Source organism: Canis aureus, chromosome 2 (genome assembly GCF_053574225.1).
Source record: "Canis aureus isolate CA01 chromosome 2, VMU_Caureus_v.1.0, whole genome shotgun sequence".
NCBI classification, from domain to species: Eukaryota; Metazoa; Chordata; class Mammalia; order Carnivora; family Canidae; genus Canis; species Canis aureus.
In genome coordinates, this window is record NC_135612.1 from 28,935,255 (window position 1) to 28,957,325 (window position 22,071).

Genomic DNA, 22,071 nt, shown 5'->3' on the forward strand with positions numbered 1-22,071 from the left:
TCATCCAATTATAATAAAAAACTCAACTAAGTGGGTATAGAGGGAACATATCTAAATATGATAAAGGCCATATATGATAAATCCATAGCTAACATAACAGTCAACAATGAAAGCATGAAAACTTTTCCTGTAAGGTCAGGGCTGAGACAAGGATGCCCACTCTTGCCACTTTTATTCATCATAGTATTGGGAGTCCTAGCCACAACAATTAGGCAAGAAAATCTAAAGACATACAAATTGGAAAGGAAGAATTAAAACAGTCAGTATTGCCAATGACATGATACTAGATATATGTATACTAGATACATGATACTAGATATATCAGATATAGAAAACCCTAAAGAATAAAAAAAAAAGTAATTTATGAATTCAGTAAACTTTCATTTCAGGAAACAAAATTATAGGAATCTGTTGTTTCTATATAGTAACAGTGAATGAACTATCAGAGAAATTAAGAAAATCCTATATACAATTGCATCAAAAAGAGAATACCTAGGAAAAAATGTAATCAAGGAGTTAACAACTCTGAAAAGTTGAAGATACTGATAAAAGAAATTGAATACAACACAAATAAATGGAAAGATGTACCCTGCTCATATATCAGGAAAATTAATAGTGAAAATGTCCAGAAACTACCCAAAGCAATCTACAGATTCATTGCAATTCCTACCACAATACCAGTGGCATTGCCTACAGAACTAGAACAAATAGTCTAAAATTTGTATGGAACCACAGAAGCCCTTGAGTACCCAATGTAATCTTGAGAACATGGAATAAAGCTAGAGGAATCTTGCTTCCTGATTTCAAACTACATACAAGCTATAGTAATCTAAATAGTATGATACTGGCACAGAAGCATACACAAAGGTCAGTGGTACAGAATAGAGAGCCCAGAAATAAACCCACACTTACATGGTCTATTCATGACAAAGAAGGCAAGAACGTAGAATCAGAAAGAGACATTCTCGGGGATCCCTGGGTGGCGCAGCGGTTTGGCGCCTGCCTTTGGCCCAGGGCGCAATCCTGGAGACCCAGGATCGAATCCCACGTCGGGCTTCCGGTGCATGGAGCCTGCTTCTCCCTCTGCCTGTGTCTCTGCCTCTCTCTCTCTCTCTCTGTGTGACTATCATAAATAAATAAAAATTAAAAAAAAAGAAGAGACATTCTCTTTAATGGTGCTGGGAAAACTGGACAGCTACATGCAAATGAGTGAAACTAGACCACTTTCTTATGCCATATACAAAAATAAGGACAAAATGGATTAAAGTCCTAAATGTAGGAGCTGAAACAAACTCCTAGAAGAAAACATGCAGTTTGATAACCAATATGACAATATTTTTGGGAGTATGTCTCATTAATTAGAAACAACAATAGCAAAAAAAGAAAAAGAAATGGGACTACATCAAACTAAAGAGCTTTTATACAGTGAAGGAAACCTAAATGAATGAGAAAAGATACTTGCAAATGATACATTTGATAGGTTGATATCCAAAATATATAAAGAACTCAATACACCTCAACAACAATAGAACAAAATCCAATTAAAAAGTGAGTGGAGGAGAGTTTTCCAAAGAAGAACTACAGATGGCCAACAGATGAAAAGATACTCAATATCACTGATCATCAGGGAAATACAAATAAAAACCACAATGAGGTAACACCTCTCACCTGTCAGAATGGCCATTACCTAGACGAAAGAAACAGGTGTTGGCAAGGAAGTGCAGAAAAAGGAACTCTCATGCACTGTTGGTGGGATTGTAAATTGGTGCAGCTGCTACAGGAAACAGTATACAGATTCCTCAAAATATTAAAAATAGAATTACTATCCGGTCCATTATTTTCATTTCTAGGTATTTATCCAAAGAAAATGAAAACATGAATTCAAAGTTATGCCTGCACCCATAAGTTCATTGTAGCATTATTTACAAAATAGTCAAGATACAAAGCAACCTAAAAGTGTTCATCAGTGGATAAATGGGTAAAGATGTGACACACACACACACACACACACAGAGTGAAATATTAGCCATAAAAAGAATGAAATGTTGCCATTTGCAATAACATGGAGATACCTAGAAAGTACTATGCTAAGTAAAATAAGTCAGGCAGAGAGAGACAAATACTATATGATTTTATCTATATGTACAATCTAAAAAAGAAAATAGAGACAGAATTAGAACAAATTGGTGGTTGCTGGGGGGGAGGGCGGGTTTTGGGGTTGGACAGAACAGGTGAAGGGGATTACGAGGTACAGACTTCCACTTATAAGTAGGTCATGGGGATGTGGGGGGTTAGTATGTAGCATAAAGATTATAGTCAGTGATATTGTAAGTTTGTATAGTGATAGATAGTAACTGGACCTATGAGGTGATCATTTCATAAAGTGTAAAAATATTCAATCACTATGTCATACACCAGAAAATATGATATTGTATGTTAATTATAAATCAGTAATTTAAGAAAGCCTTCTATGTTGTTTTGGATAACAACCCTTTATCAGATGTTTCTTTTCCAAATATTTATCCCATGTCTGTGGCTTGTCTTCCCTTTGTTTTGACATAGTCTGTTGCAAAGCATATGTTTCTGATTTTAAAGCAATCCAGCATTATGAATTATCTTTTTCATGGATTGTGCCTTTAGTGTTTTATCTAAAAATCACCACCATATCCAGATTCATCTAGAGTTTGTCATGTGTTATATTCTGGGACTTTATAGTTTCTTTGTTTTATAATGGTCTGTAAACCTTTTTTTGAGTGAGATTTTGGAGTATAAGGTCTGGGTAAATTGATTTTTTTTTTTAATTAGATATGTCCAGTTGTTCCAGCACCATTTGTTGGAAAGACTACCTTTTCTCCATAAATTTGCCTTTGCCCCTTTGTCAAATATCAGTTGGCTACATAGTCATGTGGGCCTGTTTTTGTGTTCTGTCACATTACACTAGTACCACAGTGTCTTGAACTGTAGCATTATAGTAGATCATGAAGTCAGACTCAATATTTAAATTTTTAATTATGTAAAAATTTAAGCATCACAGAAGTATCTGACAGTCCATTGAATACCTGTATATACATCACCTGGTCATCAAGTCATGGCTGCTATCCCTTTTCTCTCCCTTTCTACTACTACTTCCCTTTTCTACTTCTACTTCCAGATTTTATATAAAATTATTGATGTTCTAGATATAATTTCATTCTATCTATTCAGAATATTTCTTTTTTTAAAAGATTTTATTTATTTATGCATGAGAGACAGAGAGAGAGAGACACACACACACACACACACACCCAGAGAGAGGCAGAGGCAGGCAGAGACACAGGCAGAGGAGAAGGAGGCTCCATACAGGGAGCCTGACGTGGGACTCAATCTCAGTCTCCAGGGAAGAAGGTGACGCTAAACTGCTGAGCCACCCGGGGCTGCCCTATTCAATATTCCTAAAACTATCTTCACTTTAAGGAAACTAAAAAGCTTTCCCTAAGTGTAAATTGATTCCTATTTTCTGAAAGAGATTTGTTTCAGTTTGAATGTATGCTGTTTTTGAAAGATGAAGAAAGCCTGTTTGTTGTAATACATAGTTTTAATTTATACACACACTTAAATTTTAAATCTCAGGAAAATACGTAATTCGTTTATAAGTACAACTTCTTAATACCCATTTTTAAGAATTTTATCACATGTATTTTATGTATTTTGTGTTCTCAGTAACTAGGACTCTTTTTTTTTTTTTTGTCACCTGGTAGTTTTTCATAAGGTAATATCTTTAATTCTGCTTGGGTTGAGATAAACATCACCTAGGCATTCTCAAAGAAATACATTTCAAGCCTCCATTAAATATTCACATAACATTAGCATAGGTATTATTTGGAATTCTTCTGTAAGGTAGATCTAGCTTTTCTTTCTCATTTATTTTTCAGTCATTTGTTTATATAACTCTGGATGTAGAAATACTTATTTTATTCTTTGGGTTATAAATTAATACTATTATATTTAATTTGTTGCCCAGATTTTTCAACTTTGGCCTTAAGGAGTTTGTTTAAATTTTAAGTTATTTTTTACTTCTCTTTGCTTTAGAACCATCCATTTTTCCAAGGTACAAAAGAACAGGTTTTAAAGGTTCATTGATTTGTCTTTTTCTATCAGTCAGATTTCTTTGAAATGTTTCTATTTTTTTATAATAGTCCTATTAGTAACTTCTTGAAATAAAGGTGACATTACTTGATGATTGTGTCATTTGAAATATCACCAAAATAAACCACAATATAAAGTGATTAATTAATATCCATTAGAAACCCTATGTATGATAATGCCTCATTTCTCCAGGCTCAATAGAATACACTTCGAAAACAAATTTCTATTTTCCTACTCCATGATAGAGAAGATATAATATTTTCTCTTTTTAAGTTTTACCTTTTATTATCTGTATATTAGGAAACTAGACTATTAAGATGGTTAAAATTATTTGTATAATATACTCTGAATAAGGACTTTATATTTAGAATAATTTTTAAAGGCTTCATAATAACATCTCAGCTATGTAGGAGAGGTCTTTCTACTTAGTTCCAAATTCACAGATGTATTACAAAAACTGAGACTGCGTCATATCATTCTTTAGATAAAAATATTAGAAGGTACAGAATAAATTATCAAAATTATGCAGTTTCACTAAAAATTTAAAAATAAAAATACCATATGATCCAATATTCCACTGCTGGACATTTACTCAAGGAAAACGAAAACACTAATTCAAAAAGGTACATGCACCCCTGTATTTATTGTAGCATTATTTATAATAGCCAAGACATGGAAGCAACCTAAGGGATCATCGATAAATGAATGGGCAGGGATGTGTACACACACACACACACACACACACACACACACAGAAATATCACACAGTCTTAAAAAAGATGAGATCATGGGCCTGGGTGGCACAGTCAGATAAACTGACTCTTGATTTCAGCTCAAGTTATAATCTCAGAGTTGTGAGATTGAGCCTATGTCAGGCTCTGTGCTGGGCATGGAGTCTGTTTAAGATTCTCTCTTTCTCTCTGCCCCTCCCTACTCTCCCCCAACAGATGAGATCATTCCATTTGTGACAGCACGGATGGACTTAGAGGATGTAAAGCTAAGTGAAATAAGTCAGATCTGAGAAAGATATATACTATATTATTTCATTCATATTTGAACTTGAAAAAATAGATGAATAAACAAAGAAAAAGCAGAATCAGACCTATAAGTACAGAGAACAAACTGATGATTGCCAGAGGGGAGGAGAGAGGAGGCAGGTTGGGAAAAACAGGTGAAGAGGAGGATGGGATATAGGCTTCCATTTATGGAATGAGTAAGTCATAGAAATAAAAGACACAGCATAGAGAATCTAATCAGTGATTATAGTCATAATATATGATGATAGATGGTAGCTGTAATTGTGGGAGGGTAGCATAATGTATATAAACTTTGAATCATTACTTTGTACATTTGAAACTAATGTAACACTGTGTTTCAACCATACTATATTCAACAAAACAAAACAAAATCAGTGCTACTCTTCTAAGTATTTTATTTTGGAAAATACAGTTTTTTTCATTAAATATATGTTATCAAAAATAACATGTTTCCAAATATTGCTTTCAAGTACACATGGAATTATATTAAAGTTTAATATCTGGACTATTATCTGTAAGCACAGATTTTTTTCTTTGTGGTCTGTGGAAATTATGACATATAAAATTAGTCAAAGTCAAATTTCAAAAGGTTACTCTATTAACTTTATAAGTGGTTGCTGAAGTTACAACACCTTATATCGAAATGATCTTAAAAAGTTAATGTCACTTTTATATAAAAACTAATAGTGTTGAATTCCTTTCCAAAAGCTTGATCTTATCCACATTAATTCCTTGAGCATATAATCTATAGTTATTTTACAGCCCATGTTAAATTTTTGTCTTTAATCCCTATTATCTAGCTTCTTTTTATTGTATTTTTTCTTGTTTTGTATTCACATCATTGTGTCTTTTCTTATATGCACATTTTAAAAAGTTTTTATTGAAGTAGAAATGTATAATGTCCATGTGGCAGAAGCAAATTTCTTTACCAGAATTTTCACAAAATGAATACACACATGTATTGAGTACTCAGATTAAGAAACATATATTTCAGAAGCTCCTCTTTTGCCACTTTCTACTTAATATCCTGTTTGCCTTTTGAAATGGAAACTGAATCCTTACCCTAATGACACTACCTTTTCTTTTTTCTTCCCTTCTTTTCCTTCTTTAGTTTATAAAAATTTGTTGAACTAATTTGAAGCTTTGGATTATAGATTTTTGTTTGTTTGTGGAATATTACCAGGGTAAGGGTATCAATAATCTGATTCGCTTTATTCTTTTCGTTATGGGTTGAGATGATTAAAAGCTGGGCTTTAATTTTAGCATCTTTATTCTCTAAAAGGCTTTATTTATTTATTAATTTATTTACCTAATTAAATTAATTCACTTTTAAGATTCTCAGGCTTTTAAACTAAAGAATCATGAGAGTTAGTAGGAATTTTGCTTTTTGGTGTGTCTTGATGTCTAGTTTTTGTTTCTGTATTTTTGTGAATCTGCTGAAAGCTCTGCTCAATTATAGGCCTCTCAGCCTCCTGTTAAGTAATAGCAGATGTTTTTAGGGAAAAGCAATTACAAATCTCAGTCGGATTTCTAGATGTACTACTTCTGGGTCTTGCCTACATAATTCATCACTGTTCTTTTTACTTGTTAGTGCCTTCAGATATATTTCATGTTTTGTCTCTTTAGCTATTACTGGAAGAATTCTGTAATCCTGGATTACTTGTTTTTAAAGTGAGCTTTTTTTTTTTAAGATTTTATTTATTTATTCATGAGAGACACAGAGAGAGAGGGGCAGAGACACAGGCAGAGGGAGAAGCAGGCTCCATGCAGGAAGCCCGATGTGGGACTCAATCCTGTGACTCCAGGATCACACCCTGGGCCGAAGGCAGCGCTAAACCACTGAGCCACCCAGGCTGCCCTAAAGTGAGCTTTAAAGTCTTTATTTATAATGACATTTTTGGGACACCTGGATGACTCGGTTGAACATCTGCCTTCAGCTCAGGTCATGATCCCGGGGTCCTGGGATCAAGCCCCCAATTGGGCTCCCTGCTGAGTGGGGAGTCGTCTTCTCCTTCTGCCCATCCACCAGCTCGTGCTTTCTCTCTCTCTCTCTCTCCCTGATACACAAAATCTCAAAAAAAAAAAAAGACATTTTTGTCACTGGAGTTTGGGACTTCTTTTAAGCATCTATAACTAGCATTTTTTAAAAAAAATATAACTAGCATTGATTAAAGTTGTTTCTCTATAATGACTTCTCCGAATAGTACATCATGATCAGAAAATAAACAGTTGTCGAAGAACCTCGTGTTATATTTGTAAATTCTTATATATGAGACAATTTCTTTCTGGAGGGAAATTTCAGGGGTAAACTTTTCTTTATATTTGGCAACTAGGTATATTTGATTTGAAGTCAATTAATGGTTCTTAGAAATAAAATTTCTTAATAAAAGCAATGGTAATAGCTATTACTTGAGTGTTTAATATGCAGAAGACACAGAATGCCTTGTATAACCTCCACTAAAGTAATCAGTCTTTATAAACGCTTTTATGATACAGGTCTGCTTTTATTCTCTTTCACAGATGAGTAAATTAACACAAGAAGAGGTCAAGTAATTTGCCAGCCATTGCTGTTATGGAAGTGGTGTTATGTGTAGTATATATCTATTTTGGTTGTCTGCATGTAGCTTCCATTCTCTTTGGGCTGATGTCTGTTCTGATGGATTGAACACCTGTGAAAATATAACCAGCAGCAACATAGATTCAGATATAAATTATTGGAGATTGGTTCCCATTCTATATGGAACCTTATCTCATTCATTAACCTCATAAAAACATCAGCCCTTCCTTTATTAATTAAGCAATGCGAGTATATCTTTTATTAAAATAATATAATTGAACTTTAATAAATAAAGTATATTAATAATGAAGGAGAAATGGAATGAGTAAGTGCTTAGTAGCTTTTTATGTGCATTTGAGGATTTTGCTTGTTAGATTGTGTTAACACACCAGTTTCATTACGTATCTATCAATTTCAGGTTAGAGTTTCAACTTTCATTTGATTAAAGTGGATCATCTCTTCCTGTAAGCGGCCTGAGGTGATCTTTGAAGGTGATCTGTTAGCCCGTTAAACCCTACAAAATCATATAAATCAGAAGGTTCAAATCGTCGTGTTCACCTTAAGAACACATTTGTGAAAGTTCCCAGGCCATCAAGACTATGCATCTGAAAAGCCATCAGATATCTGAAAGTTGTCACTTTGCAGAAGCAATGTGTGCCATTCCATCACTATAGTGATGGAGTTGGTAGGTATGCCCAGGCCAAACAGTGGGGCTGGACACTGGGTCAGTGACCCAAAAAGAGTACTGAAATTTTACTGTACATGCTTTACAATGTGGAGAGTAATACTGAACTTAAGGATTCATATGTAAATTCTGGTGAACAAAGACCCTCAGATGCGGCATTGAATTTATAGGGCTCTTGGTTGGATTAACCTATATAAGAGCTCTCCCTGCCACGTTGAGGTGATCCTTACTGAAAAAGAGTGGATTGTTCCTAAACCAGAGCAGGTTGCACAGAAGAAAAAGATATCCCAGAAAAAACTGAAAAAACAAAAACTTATGGCTCAGAAGTAAATTCTGCATAAAATAAATGCAAATATAGTCCCCCCTCCTTTTTTTTTTTTTTTTTTGCCTTTAGAGGACTGGAAGATACAGTTGACCCTTGAACAACACAGGTTTGAACTGTGCAGGTCCCATATACATAGATTTTTTTTTCAATACAGTATTGTACTGTAAATGTATTTTCTCATGATTTTTTTAGCGTTTTCTTGTCTCTAGTTAACTTTATTGTATGTAATACATATATTACACATATGTGTAATACATATTGTGTTTAATACATATAACATACAAAGTATATGTTAATTGTTTATGTTATCAGTAAGGCTTTGATTAACAGTAGGCTATTAGTCGGTAAGTTTTTAGGGAATCAAAAGTTAATATTCAGATTTTCAACTGTGTAGGGGTTAGTACCCCTAAGCCCCATGTTGTCAAGGATCAACTGTAATTCATTTTGAATTATGCATTCAAAGGAAGATGATAATGTTACAATATCTAGTTTACTTATTTTAAAATTTACTTAGTTTTAAAAAAACTCCTTTTGTTTCCAGAGAGTATTATTATTTTGTGTTTTTTGTGTTTGGAGTTTTTCTTAAGATTTTTTATGATGAATTTAAAAATTGTTGAAATAATATGCTTCTAAAAACCTAATAGTTGTATTTTGTTGAAAAGTATTTTCAGTGATAGTTAAGTCAAGATTTAAGTAAAGATTGTATATTATCTGCACATACTTGGCAAGGGAAATATACTTCTTTAAGTGGTATTAACCTATAACATTTAAGATCATGTCTTTTATTATTGTAACAATGAATAAGTATATACAAATAGCTTTTAAATAATTTATTGACTTAGAGTGCCTGGTCACAAGTTCAAGCCTGGTGTTGGGTTCCACTCTGGGAGTGGAACCTACTTAAAAAAAAAAAGATGAAGAAAGAAAAAAGGAATAAATAGTTTGTTGATTTTTTTTTTTCTCTTTAGTTTTATTTAATTGAACTTTTTAATTTAAGATAACTGTGGATTCACATGCTGTTTTAAGAATACAGGTCTGGTGTAACCTATGCTTATTTTCCTCCAGTGGCAGTGTCTTGCAAAACTAGTAAGATATTGACACTCATAAAGTCAAGACTCAGAATATTTCCATCACTGAGATCCTTCATGTTGTCATTGCATCTCTAAACCTACTTCATTCCCTGTGCTTAACCTTGCCCCTCTAAATCCCCAGCAATCAATAATTGGTTCTGTCTCTATAATTTTATCATTTCAAGAATGGTATATAAGTGGAATAATACAGTATGTAACCTTTTAGGATTTTTCTCACTCATCATACTTGCTTGTAGATTTATCAAAGTTGTTGTGTGTATCATTGTTTGTTTCTTTTTATTTCTGAGTGGTATTCCATGGCATAAATATTTAACCATTTTATTTACCATTCCTTTAACCATTCATTGAAGGACATCTGGGTTGTTTCCATTTTGGCTAATAGGAATAAAGCTGCTATGAATACTTGTGTACAGGTTTTTGTATGAGAATAAATTTCTCTTTTCCACTCAATTTTCTCAATTCCATTGAGATTAATGCCCAGTGGTGCGATTACCAGATTGTATTATAATTCCAAGTTTAGTTTTGTAAGAAATTGCCAAACTGTGAGTGGTTGTAACCTTTTATGGTCACCACCAGCATATAAAGTGATCTATTTCCTCTGAGTTCTTACTATCATTTGGTGTTGTCACTATGTTTTTATATAAGATGAGACCCATTTTGATATGTGTAGTCTTAATGTTGCTCTAGTTTTAATTTGTGTTTTCCGAATAGGTAATGTGCTTTTTGCCATTTTGTAATATGTCCTTTGGTGAATTATTTGTTGAAGTCTGTATTAGTTTGCTAGCACTGCTGTAACGAAATACCAAACAGGGTGGCTTGATTAACATATTTATTTCTCACATTCTCACACTTCTTCCAGGAGGCTGGGAGGTCAAGATCAAGGTGTTGGAAAGTTTGCTTTCTCTTGAGGCATCTCTGTTTGGCTTGCAAATGGCTGTCTTCTGTGTACTCACATGGCTTTTTTTTGTGTGTGTGTGTGTGTGCCACCATTGATGTCTGTCTCTTTCTTCTTATAAGGACACTAGTCCTGTTGGATTAGGGTGCCCCCCCTTCCCCCATGGTCTCAATTAAATTTAATTACCTCTTTAAAGGCCCTAGTTTGGCATAGGGTCACTTGCTTCAACATGTGAATTTGTAGAGTCAGAAGTGCAGTACAGTCCATAATGATAATCTTTTGCCCTTTTTTAAATTGAAAATTTTTTTTTAACTGTTAAGTTTTAGGAGTTATCTTTGTATTCTGGATACTAGTCTTTTGTCATACATATGTATGGTTCCAGGTATTTCTGACAGTCTAGAATTTTTTTATTCCTTTTAAGAGTCTTTCATAGAGCAGGAACTTTTAACTTTGATGAGATCCAATTTATTAATGTTCCCTTTTATGGGCTGTACTTTTGGTGTCAAGTTTAAAACTCTTTACTTAGTTACGTAACTGTTTTAAAAACTCTTCTGCCATGTTGAAGTAAAAATGGATCACGAATTACAGTTTTTGTTTTGTTAGGGGGAATTTGTGAATTCTTAGAGGATTCACTTAGAAATAGGGCCAGGTCATTCATGATCAAAAGAAACTACTGGGAGATGTTTTTTCATTTTTGCAGCTCTTCCGCATAGGGTTTTCTTTTGGACTATCTTTTAAGGGTGTTTGTATAGCAAACAGCCTTGAAAAAGAGAGATTCTTACACCCCCTGGACACAGTTATCTTACCTGATAACATCATTAGTGGCTTGATTATCCAGGCTGGGAATGGGGACATCTTCATTAAGTGCTCCTATTTCATCCTTCACATTCACTCACTGCACCCTATTGATTTCAACTTCTGAGTAGTTCTTGAATTTACATTTTTATCCTTATCACTATTCGCTCTGATTCATTACCACCACCTCTTCAGTGTCTTTTCTATCATGTTGCTTTCCATATTTTTTCTTTTTGTCTTTACTTTTATTTAATATGTCTTGTTATGTTCTTTTTAGGGTTTACTCACCTTATTCAATCTGAAGGCTGGTTTTTTTGTTTTTGTTTTTTTTTTTTTTTGCCAAATATAGTAACTTTTCAGTCATTATTTCTTGGAATAGTCACCCAACCTTACCCTTTTTCTTCTCTATTTCCAAGATTCAGATGACAATAGATGTTATTTTGTTATAGTTCTGCAAGTTCTCAAAGGTCTGTATTGTTTTGAGGGGGAGTGTTTTTCTTTTTGTTTTTCCTTTGTCCTCAGTCTATTTTTTCACTGTTGTTCATAATGGGCAATTTCTCTTATTATGGCTCAGATCACTGATGGTTTCCTTGTCCCTTTAATACTGCTTTTGAATTTAGCCATTGTTTAGTTTTGATTCCTGTATTTTTCAGTTGTAACATTTCTTTTTGGTCTTTTATTTTTTATATATCCTACTTTTTTTCTTTAGACTTTGTAACTCTTTGCTAAGTCCTTCTATTTTTCATTTATTTCAAGAATGTTCCTAGTTGCTCATTGAAGCATTTTTATGATGGCTGCTGTAAAATCTTAATCAGATAATCCTAATATTCCTGTCATTTTAGTGTTGGTATCTACTGGTTATCTCTTTTCATCCAGTTTTAGATCTTCTTTGTACTTGGAATGATGAGTAATTTTTATTGAAACCTGGATATTTTGGCTATTAAGAGATTCTGGATTTTATTTAGATCTTCTGTTTTATCTGGGTTTGTTTGATACCCTGCATTAGAGAAGGATAGGGGATGTGCTGCCTTAGTACTGCCAGGTCATGGTAGAAGTCCAGTTTCCCCACTCAGTCTCCATTGACACACCAGGGAGGTTGTTTTTGCTGTTACTATGGACGTTTTCTGGCTCCTGAGTAATTCTGTCCTGATGACTGACAGTCTGGGAGGAATAGAAATGCCTCTTAGCTGTTCTACATGTTTCTTCCACTAGTGTCATTGGTACCACTGGGTGGTGGTGCTGTAAATCTCGAGTGTTCACTCAGTATTTTCTTACACTAGCTCAGTGGGGAGGGATAAGGTCACTTTGTTCTTGATAGGCAGACTTAGATGTGCAAGTTCCTCACTTTGTCTTCATTGATACCATGGAGGTGCCTTGTTATCTCCTGGTGGAAATTAAAGTCTTGGCTATGGTGGCCTTTTTGATATCACTCCAGTGGGATGATTGAAGCATCTTATTACAGCATGGCAAGGTTGGAAGTGTAGGCTCCTACATCCACCTTTGCTGATAGAGGTAGGAATGGGACTTTAGTTTTTTCTCTATTGGTAGTTGCAGTAAAGTAGGTATTTTCTGGAAAAAAAAAAAGTCTTGCTAGATTTTCTTTTTCTGGGTCCTTTTGGCTACAGAGATCGGGCTTTTGGAGGGTTTATCTCTGGTTGGTATTTTTGGCTTATTAGCTTCTCAGTCTTTGATATATGTGGTAAAAATGAAACCCCAAGGAATTTAACTGTTGTTTCATTCTTTGGGTCCTGAGATCTATATCCAGTCTTTCTTCTCTCTTACCTTTCCTATTTTTTATATAATTTCTCCAGTTTCTAGTTGTATATAGAGGAATAGGGAAAAGTATATCTACTCCATCTTTTCAGAAGTGAAAAGTATGTTTCAGGTAGTTAGTAACAAAAATTACCTCTAAACAGTCCTTGAACTGGATCCAGGTAGAAATTATTGTCTTTGTATGCTTTTTATTTATTTTTAAGACTGCCTGTAGGCAGATTTTATTAGCAGATATAACAATGAACTCAAATTAAAAGTACAAAGTAAAAGTATAGAATCAACCCCTGTGGATATACATAAGTATCAAACTGAGTCTTTCTTGACAACATAGGGATGTACTTAATCTCTAGTTTTTAACCTGTCAAGTTTTATTATGATTTCTTTTATGTGTGCTGCAGTTGAAACATTCTCTTTGTTTTGATCATTTGATCCAGTTACAGAGTGACTGATAATGTAAGGAATTAGTTCTCAGGTTTTAGGTAATCTTATATTATAGGCTTTGGTAGAGTCTCATGGTCAAGTTATGCCTTTGGTCAGCTTTGGATATATCTATGGGGATTTAATATTTTCAGAGGTTTACTATATAACATAAAAGAAGTTCTATTTATAGCACTAAAATATAGTTATAAAATATGAGAAAAAGCAAGGTGTTTCTTTTATACAGGTAGCATAATATTTTCAAATTCCTTTCAACAGTAATATCCTACAGTAAAATACTCTCATGACTATAGATGTTAAAAAGAAAGTTTTCTTTGTCTTTTATTATAGGATGATGGTTTAGAAGACAATGAAAAGAACTTCTATGAATCTGATGATGAACAGAAGGAAAAGACTGACCAAAAGAAGAAGCCATATGCTATGGATCCAGACCATAGACTTTTAATTCGGAATACAAAGCCTTTGCTTCAGAGCAGGAATGCAGCGGTATGCTAAAATCCTTATAAGAAATAATTCACAGATTCTTTTAAACAGTGGTTAAAAGTATGTAAGTTTAGTAAATGATTTTTCAGTGTGCTAATGGAGCATTTGTTTATTTGATTATACACCAAGAAAACAGGTTTTGATGAGATTTCTTGGTTTGGTAGTTACGTGTCTACTAGACTTCATTTACTTTTTGTGGTTCTGTTACTTGGCTTTTCCTAAATATGAGCTCAAGATATTTCTCACTGTATTGGAAGACTGTGCATATTTCTCTCTTATGTGAATGTAGTTGAGAGTACTTCATATGGTATCAGTCCATAATATTCATATGAAACTATAATAAGAGTTTTAAGAGACTAACATATAAAGAAAGTGTCTAGTATAATACCACATACATAATAAATTTTAACTGGTAGGAATAGTGTTAAAAATCACTTTCACTTGAGTCCTCAGGTTTTGTTTTACATCTTTTTGTTTTAAATACACTTTATATTACAAAAGAAAACAAGGGCAAAATAAAAAATTAGGAAATAAGGGCTAGCAAAACTTTAAAGAAATTAAAACATATTCCCATCGCTCAGAAATCAGTTATGTTTCGATGCATTTTCTTCTGGACCCTTTTTCTTCATAAATATACATATATTCACATGTGTATGTCTACACATACATATTTTTTAAATCATGATAAAAATAATACTATACATAGAACTTTTTAACCTTTTTTTTCCTAGTCAGTCTTGTCTATTTCAATAAAGTTTTTTCTCATTCAATACCAATTTATTTTAAATTATCTTTTATAAATAGATAATTTAAACCATTATCTATTGTACCTGTTTTTTTTCCCCCCTTTCTTTTTTTGGTACCTGGTTATTATAGCTCTTAAACCTCTCAAGTCTTTGCAGAAATGTTCTGGGTTTTATCTTTCCTTCCTTATAATGCTATTTATTTTTTTCTTCTGTTCTCTGTGTTACCTGTTAACTGGAAGTTATATCTAAACATTTGATGGAGTCAAGCAAAACATTTTTCAAATATTTTTAATTAAAAAATATTCTTAATTGTTCTGTTCAATTAATAAAAACTTTGAAAATGAGGAATTTTATTTGAGTTATCTTAAGTTTTCCAATGCCTGCAAATTTAGAGCTTAGTGTTTTGTATATGTATCTTGGTAATTAGCGGAATTTTTTATATTATACCTGGTAATTTAGTTTCTATATCATTTTAAAATAACCATACATAGTAATAAAAAATACTATTTTACTAATGTTATAAAATATGATTATATTTTAGTGAGGCCAGCTTGGCCAGATTGTATTTAAGTAGCTGTAACTTGCAACCTAAATTTCTCCTTATAATTGACTATTTATCTTTGTCTTGGGAATTGAATTTATAGTGTAAATACTTACTGATCAAAAATTTTCTTGAATGGTGAAACAAATAGAATAGTTTGTATTTTTTTCCCTACTTATTTGATTGTATACCAAATAGAGGTAGTTTACTTTCTGTTTCAATATATTTTGGTATCCTGCTAATACGATGCTGCTAGATACATATAAAGGTTGACTTGAAGGATTGTGAGTAGATTTCCTTGTTTTAGCCTTACTAATAGTTAAAGGAGAGACTGAGAATTTTTTTCAGGAAACTTAGTTCATCAGTGTTGTGTAGATTGAGTTGGAGATAAGGGACATTGGCAGCAGAATGTTGGGAGGCTATTCTAACAGTGTGGATAAGGTGACAGTGGTATGAGTAGTTAGGAATAGAAGATTGCTTATAGGATATACTTTATCCTGAATGCCCATAATTTAACTGTAGGAGGTCTATTTGTATATTTTAGTCATTTTGGACTTTGATGATATGGGAGCTTTTGGCTTTTACAAATTAGACTATAAATTTCAAATTCTAGTTATTTTTTTATTATTATTTTTTAAAAGATTTTTATTTATTAGAGAGAGAGAGAGAGAGAGAGAGACAGGCAGAGGGAGAAGCAGGCCCCATGCAGAGAGCCCTACGTGGGACTCAATTCCGGGTCTTCAGGATCACACCCTGGGCCAGAGGCAGCACTAAATCGCTAAGCCACTGGAGCTGCCCTCAAATTCCAGTTTTTCAAAAAACTTTAAACTTTTAGATTTGTAAATACTAAGGAAAAAGGAAAGTATGTACCTCCTGTGGGTTTGAAGGAGTGCCCTAATTAATCTATTAGAAGAGATAACATACTGAGAGCCATCTAGAATCTTAAAAAGTGACAAATAGGGATCCCTGGGTGGCGCAGCGGTTTAGCGCCTGCCTTTGGCCCAGGGCGCGATCCTGGAGACCCGGGATCGAATCCCACATCGGGCTCTCGGTGCATGGAGCCTGCTTCTCCCTCTGCCTATGTCTCTGCCTCTCTCTCTCTCTCTCTGTGACTATCATAAATAAATAAAAATAAAAATAAATGTTAAAAAAAAAAAAGTGACAAATAGAAAGTACAGTTTACCTCTTTGCCAGTAGCACTGGACTATTTTTAATAGAAAAAGGTTTAATTTCTTTAAAATACATTATGGTTAAGTTTCAGCTTTCATTTAAAAAAATTTTACTTGAGAGAAAGCAAACGAGAGAGAGAGAGAGTGAGCGAGCATGGGGGGGGGGGAGAGTGGAGGTGGTGGTAGAGGGAAAAGCAGACTTCCTGCTGAGCAGGGAGCCCAATGTGGGGCTCAATCCCAGGACCCCAGAATCATGACCTGAGCTGAAGGCAGGTAGAGTCACCCAGGCACCCTTATTTTATAAGATTTTAAATTCAAGAGATTTTGTTCTGTAATTACTGTGTATTTGTGGATCACAGTTAAATAAAATATCCTTACATTCCTCTAATTCTCAAGTAGTATCTGAAAGCTATAAATCATCCTTGTAAAAAATAGTGCAGCAAAGTGCCAAGAATAGTAAATTTAGGACTCTGTGAACTGTATTTTTTTTTAAGTTTCTTTTTTTTTTTTTAATTTTTATTTATTTATGATAGTCACAGAGAGAGAGAGAGAAGCAGAGACACAGGCAGAGGGAGAAGCAGGCTCCATGCACCGGGAGCCCGACGTGGGATTCGATCCCGGCCAAAGGCAGGCGCCAAACCGCTGCGCCACCCAGGGATCCCTAAGTTTCTTAGATATATAGAAAAAAAAATTTTTTTTTAATGTTTGTTAGTTTTGGAAGGAACTCCTTTTATCTCAGGCACCCTCAGGTATTGCATACTCTTTAAGCATATGTAAAACTCCCACCATATATTTGTTAGAACTTTATAGAACCAGCAGAAGGTAATATTAATATATTTTCTGAACTAAAGTCAAGATGATAGAACTAGCTAGTGTAGCTCTATCTCTGCATTTGTCACAGGTTGAATTGGATAATGTTTCAGTTTGGTCTTTTGATCTTTGAATCTAAGTATAGAGGTGTGTCGAGGAAACAGTACTCTTAAATTTTATGACAGAAGTTCTTATCACTCTTACAATGGTTTTGAAGAAAAGACTAGTTTTAAAGTTCTGCATTTTGGAAAAAAAGATTATTTCAAATGCTGCTATTTTAGAGGGATTGTTTTAACAGAGGTCATTTAATTATAATTTTAATGTACCAATTTTTTAAATTTTCAGCTTACTTGTTACTTCTGGGCTTCAGTTGGAAAGATATGCTTATAACTTTTAAAATATTCCCAATCTCAAAGCAACAGCAACACTATTAAGAGTTTGGGATTTGGAGTGCTATGTAAAGCTTTGCTATATACTGGCTGATAGAGTTTGTGTAGTTCATTTAACATCCTTTTTCTGATAACACTTATTTTCTTTTTTTTGAGGATGTGTTAGTTTCCTGGGGCTGTCATAACAAATTACCACAGATCAGGTGAATTAAAACAGCAGAAATTTATTTTCATACTTTGTAGGAAGCTGAAAGTCCAAAATCAAGGCATCAAAGGGTTGATTACTTCTGGTGGCTTTAAGGAAGCAACTACTTTTTGCTAATTTATAGTGGTTGCCAGCAGTTCTGCATTCATTGGCTTACAGATTCATCACTCCAGTCACTGCCTCCACCTTTACATTTTCTCTTCATGTCTCTGTGTGTTCTTTTCTGTCTTTTATAAGGACACTCCTTGGATTTAGGGCCTACCCTAATCCAGTGTGATCTCATCTCCATCTTTACCTTAGTAATATCTGCAAAGACTCTTATCTCCAAGTAAGGTCACGTTCTGAGGGTAGACATGAATTCTTGGGAGGACACTGTTCAGCCTGCTTGGAAGGGTAGCAACATATTCATCTTACTTCACAGGAATTTTATAGGAGTTAATAAAACAATATATGTAAGAGGAATGTACTTTGAAATTGTAGAGTGCTCCCATGTTCATAGTTCTTACTGTTTTTTTGCTTTACCTTTTAGGTGGTTATGGCAGTTGCACAGCTGTATTGGCACATATCACCAAAATCTGAAGTTGGCATTATTTCTAAATCACTAGTGCGTTTACTTCGTAGTAATAGGTAGGACTTGATTTTGTTTTTCCTTTTGTATTCCTTTAAAAGTAATGTTTGAACAAATGTAATCTGTCTTTCAGACATTTATTACATGATTCTGTATTCTGTCTATAAGGTTTCATACTTAAGGGATCATCATAAAAGCCTTTTATACTATTTATCTCTAAGTTCATGATTAAGTATAAAATTTCTTTTAAACTCAAGCCCAAAGGGATTGAGAATATTTTGGCAAAGTTTAAGATTAGATTTTTGAGGTTGTTTTGTTTTCCGTGTTTTAAAAATTATAACATAGTTTCAGTTCTTTAGCTTACCCTGAGTATTTTGTTGTAATTAGTTACTTTAAATATAAAATTTCTTTCATTGAGTGCTTACTTTTGCTAATAGAGTTGGGAGGGGGAAGATGCATGTTTCTTTTTGTCTTTATAGCACCACTAACTGCTTAGCTCTAGACTGACTTTTGTCATTATGAGATCCTTTGTGTTCCTATTCTTTCCTATGTCTTTATACATATTCTTTTCCTTTTTATCAGTTCAGTAATTTTTCTTTTCTGTAGCTAGTTCAAAAGTTATCAGAAGGATCTGAAATGTATGTTTCACATAAAGCTTTATACTAGACCCAGTTCTACCTTCATTTCTTATATATTTGGACATAAAATAACAGGACTTTTTTTTTTAATCTTTCTTATCACAGTGGCCAGAACTGACACAATGAGCATCTAATTAAGAGTTTATATTAATTGTATGGTCATGTTTATTCCATTAGCCCTAAGAATACTTCCTTGAGTATGTTCAGAGCAGCTATAGTATAGGCTTTTACATCTTAGGAACACAGAATTGTAAAAGAGATTTTAACTTTTCCTCATGATGAATCAAATCTTATTAGTAGTTTATAGGAAAAGTGTGCTTAAAAAGAAGACATAAATATCTAAGATTTATTTATTTTTTAAATATCTAAGATTTACCTGAAACTTTTTAATATTATATTTGAATTCAATATAAAACTTATTGCTGATTTCTTTGGTTGTTTAATATACTGTTTACATAAGGGCACTTAATTGGAAAACATATCCAATGAAAAATCTCCTTTAATTTTTAGGGAGGTGCAGTATATTGTCCTACAGAATATAGCAACTATGTCAATTCAGAGAAAGGTATGTACATTGTGAACATATAATTCAAGAGAGAAATGAATGTATTAGTACCATAAATGTATTTATATATTTATTTTTATAATCTAGGGTATGTTTGAACCTTATCTGAAGAGTTTCTATGTTAGGTCAACTGATCCAACTATGATCAAAATACTGAAGGTATGCATGCTTTTATTTTTCTGGTACCTTTAGTACATCTTTACTTTGAGGATACTGCTAAAGCTTCTAGCATCTGCAAAATGGACACCTACTTTTTAAAAAACACATTTAGGGATTTTCCTTATACTTTCTAAACTTTATTATTATATCCAGTTACTATGGTGCATCCTAATAATACAAAGCTTATACATACTCCCTGCACCTTGAATAACCCATTGTATACTGAAGGAGACAGACGTGTAAATAGATAATTTTAGTACTATGTATTGTTAAGTGATATAGAGATTTGAGTTGAGTACTGGGCAGAACAGAAAGAGGGGGTTAATTCTTTAGGATTTATGGAAGACTTGTGGAAGAATGATGCTTGAGTGGATCTTAAAAAATATTTTTGTGAACTTTTTTGTTTTGGTTGGTAGATTGAATAGGAGGTTGTGGATTTGGGAATAGGAGAAAGAAACAGTTAATGCTAACAGATTATGAAAGAGTGTTCAGAGAGTAATAACTACATTATAGAACGTAGTTAGAGATATAAAGATGTGAAAATTAATATGATACTTAGAAAAATAAATAGTATAGAATAGAAAGCATGGAAACAGATCCATGTATATGAAGAATACTGGAATGATTGGTTATTCACATGGAAACTGCGTTAATCCTAAGAAAATAGAATATATCTCCACATTGTAGGATATTTTGGAAAATAATTGGTTTGCAGTTATCAAAAATGTCAAGCTTGTAAAGGTAAAAGAAAGGTTGAGAAACTTTCAGACAGAAGGAGACTAAAGATAAAACTGAACATAATGTGTGATAATGAACTAGATCCCTTTATTATATATGATTGAGATAATTAGTGAAACTTAAATGGGAGTGATGACTGCATGCATGTATGTATCAGTGTTAATTTCTTGTTTTTCTTGGTTCTGTTGTGTTCTATAGGACAATGTCCTTGCTGTAGGGAATATACACAAAAGCATTTGGGGATGATGTGGTGTCACATTGGCAACTCTCAAATGATTCAGATCAAAATAGTTTTTTTTTTTACCCTTTCTATATATTTAAGATTGTTTTAAAAAAAATGTACAAACAATGAAAATGTTTTCTTCAAAATAAAATGCAAAGTGTAGCTATAATCTGAGAAAAAACATTCCCAGTACATATATCTAAAAAATGACTAGTACTCAAAATATATAAAGAACTTCTACAATTTATCCCTTTTAATTGGAGTGTTTAGACCATTTATTTTTAATGTAATTACTAATATGACTGTATACACACACACACATACATCTTATGTTTTGTTTTCTATTTGTCCCATCTGTTCTCTGTTCCTTTTTTCCTTTTTCTTGCTTTCCTTCAGATTATTTGAATTTTTTTTATTTGAATATTTTTTACAAGAAAGAAATGAAACTTTTTAAGTCAGCCTATTGGAGATAGTCTTTTATTTTATTTTATTTTTGTTTGTTTATTCATGAGAGAGACACAGAAAGAGGCAGAGACAGAGGCAGAGGGAGAAGCTGGCTCCCTATGGGGAGCCCAGTGTGGGACTCGATCCTGGAACCCCAAATCACACCCTGACCCAAAGGCAGGTGTTCAGCCAACCATTGAGCCCCAGGAGTCCAAGAGATAGACTTTCAGTTGCATATTCTTGTAACTGTGAATCCAAAAGAAGAAATTAAAATGTCCAAGTGTTTGGAATGGTAGGATGAATGAGAACAAATCAGTCAAAAGAATTAATTGGTATTTGGAAAACAGGTATTACATGGTGGGCAAGTTGTTTTCTAACTTTGTTAGTAAAGGAATAAAAGTGCCAAACAACCTTAAATTGTTTAATTAGATATAAATTGTAAAGTTGGGACAAACAGGGAAGATGTAGGATTCTCTTTTTCCTAATTGTTTTTAAGCATTACATAATTACCTGTTCTCTATTTGGAAATGTAGGAAGACAAACTTTACCAGAAGGGTATAATGCCTCACAACATTTGTAACAATGTGACCTCTTTTAAAAACAAAAATTCTCTATCAAATTAAATTAATAGATTGATCGATTGGTCGATTGCAGGTTGGCACCTGGGTGGCT

General features: G+C 33.4%; 1 protein-coding gene across 7 annotated transcripts in view; it reads left to right on the forward strand.

Moving 5' to 3' along the window:
* The window catches only part of AP3B1 (adaptor related protein complex 3 subunit beta 1), a 265,282-nt gene that overhangs the window by 98,658 nt on the left and 144,553 nt on the right, over positions 1-22,071 (forward strand). For all 7 annotated transcript variants that reach the window (XR_013362344.1, XM_077867315.1, XM_077867294.1 and 4 more), the window contains 4 exons: positions 14,052-14,207; positions 18,594-18,691; positions 19,781-19,835; positions 19,923-19,994. Coding sequence is in view for 6 of the 7 variants with exons in the window: in XM_077867315.1 (XP_077723441.1) it covers positions 14,052-14,207; positions 18,594-18,691; positions 19,781-19,835; positions 19,923-19,994 (381 nt within the window). In the remaining variant the exon portion in view is untranslated. The remainder of the gene's footprint in view (positions 1-14,051; positions 14,208-18,593; positions 18,692-19,780; positions 19,836-19,922; positions 19,995-22,071) is intronic.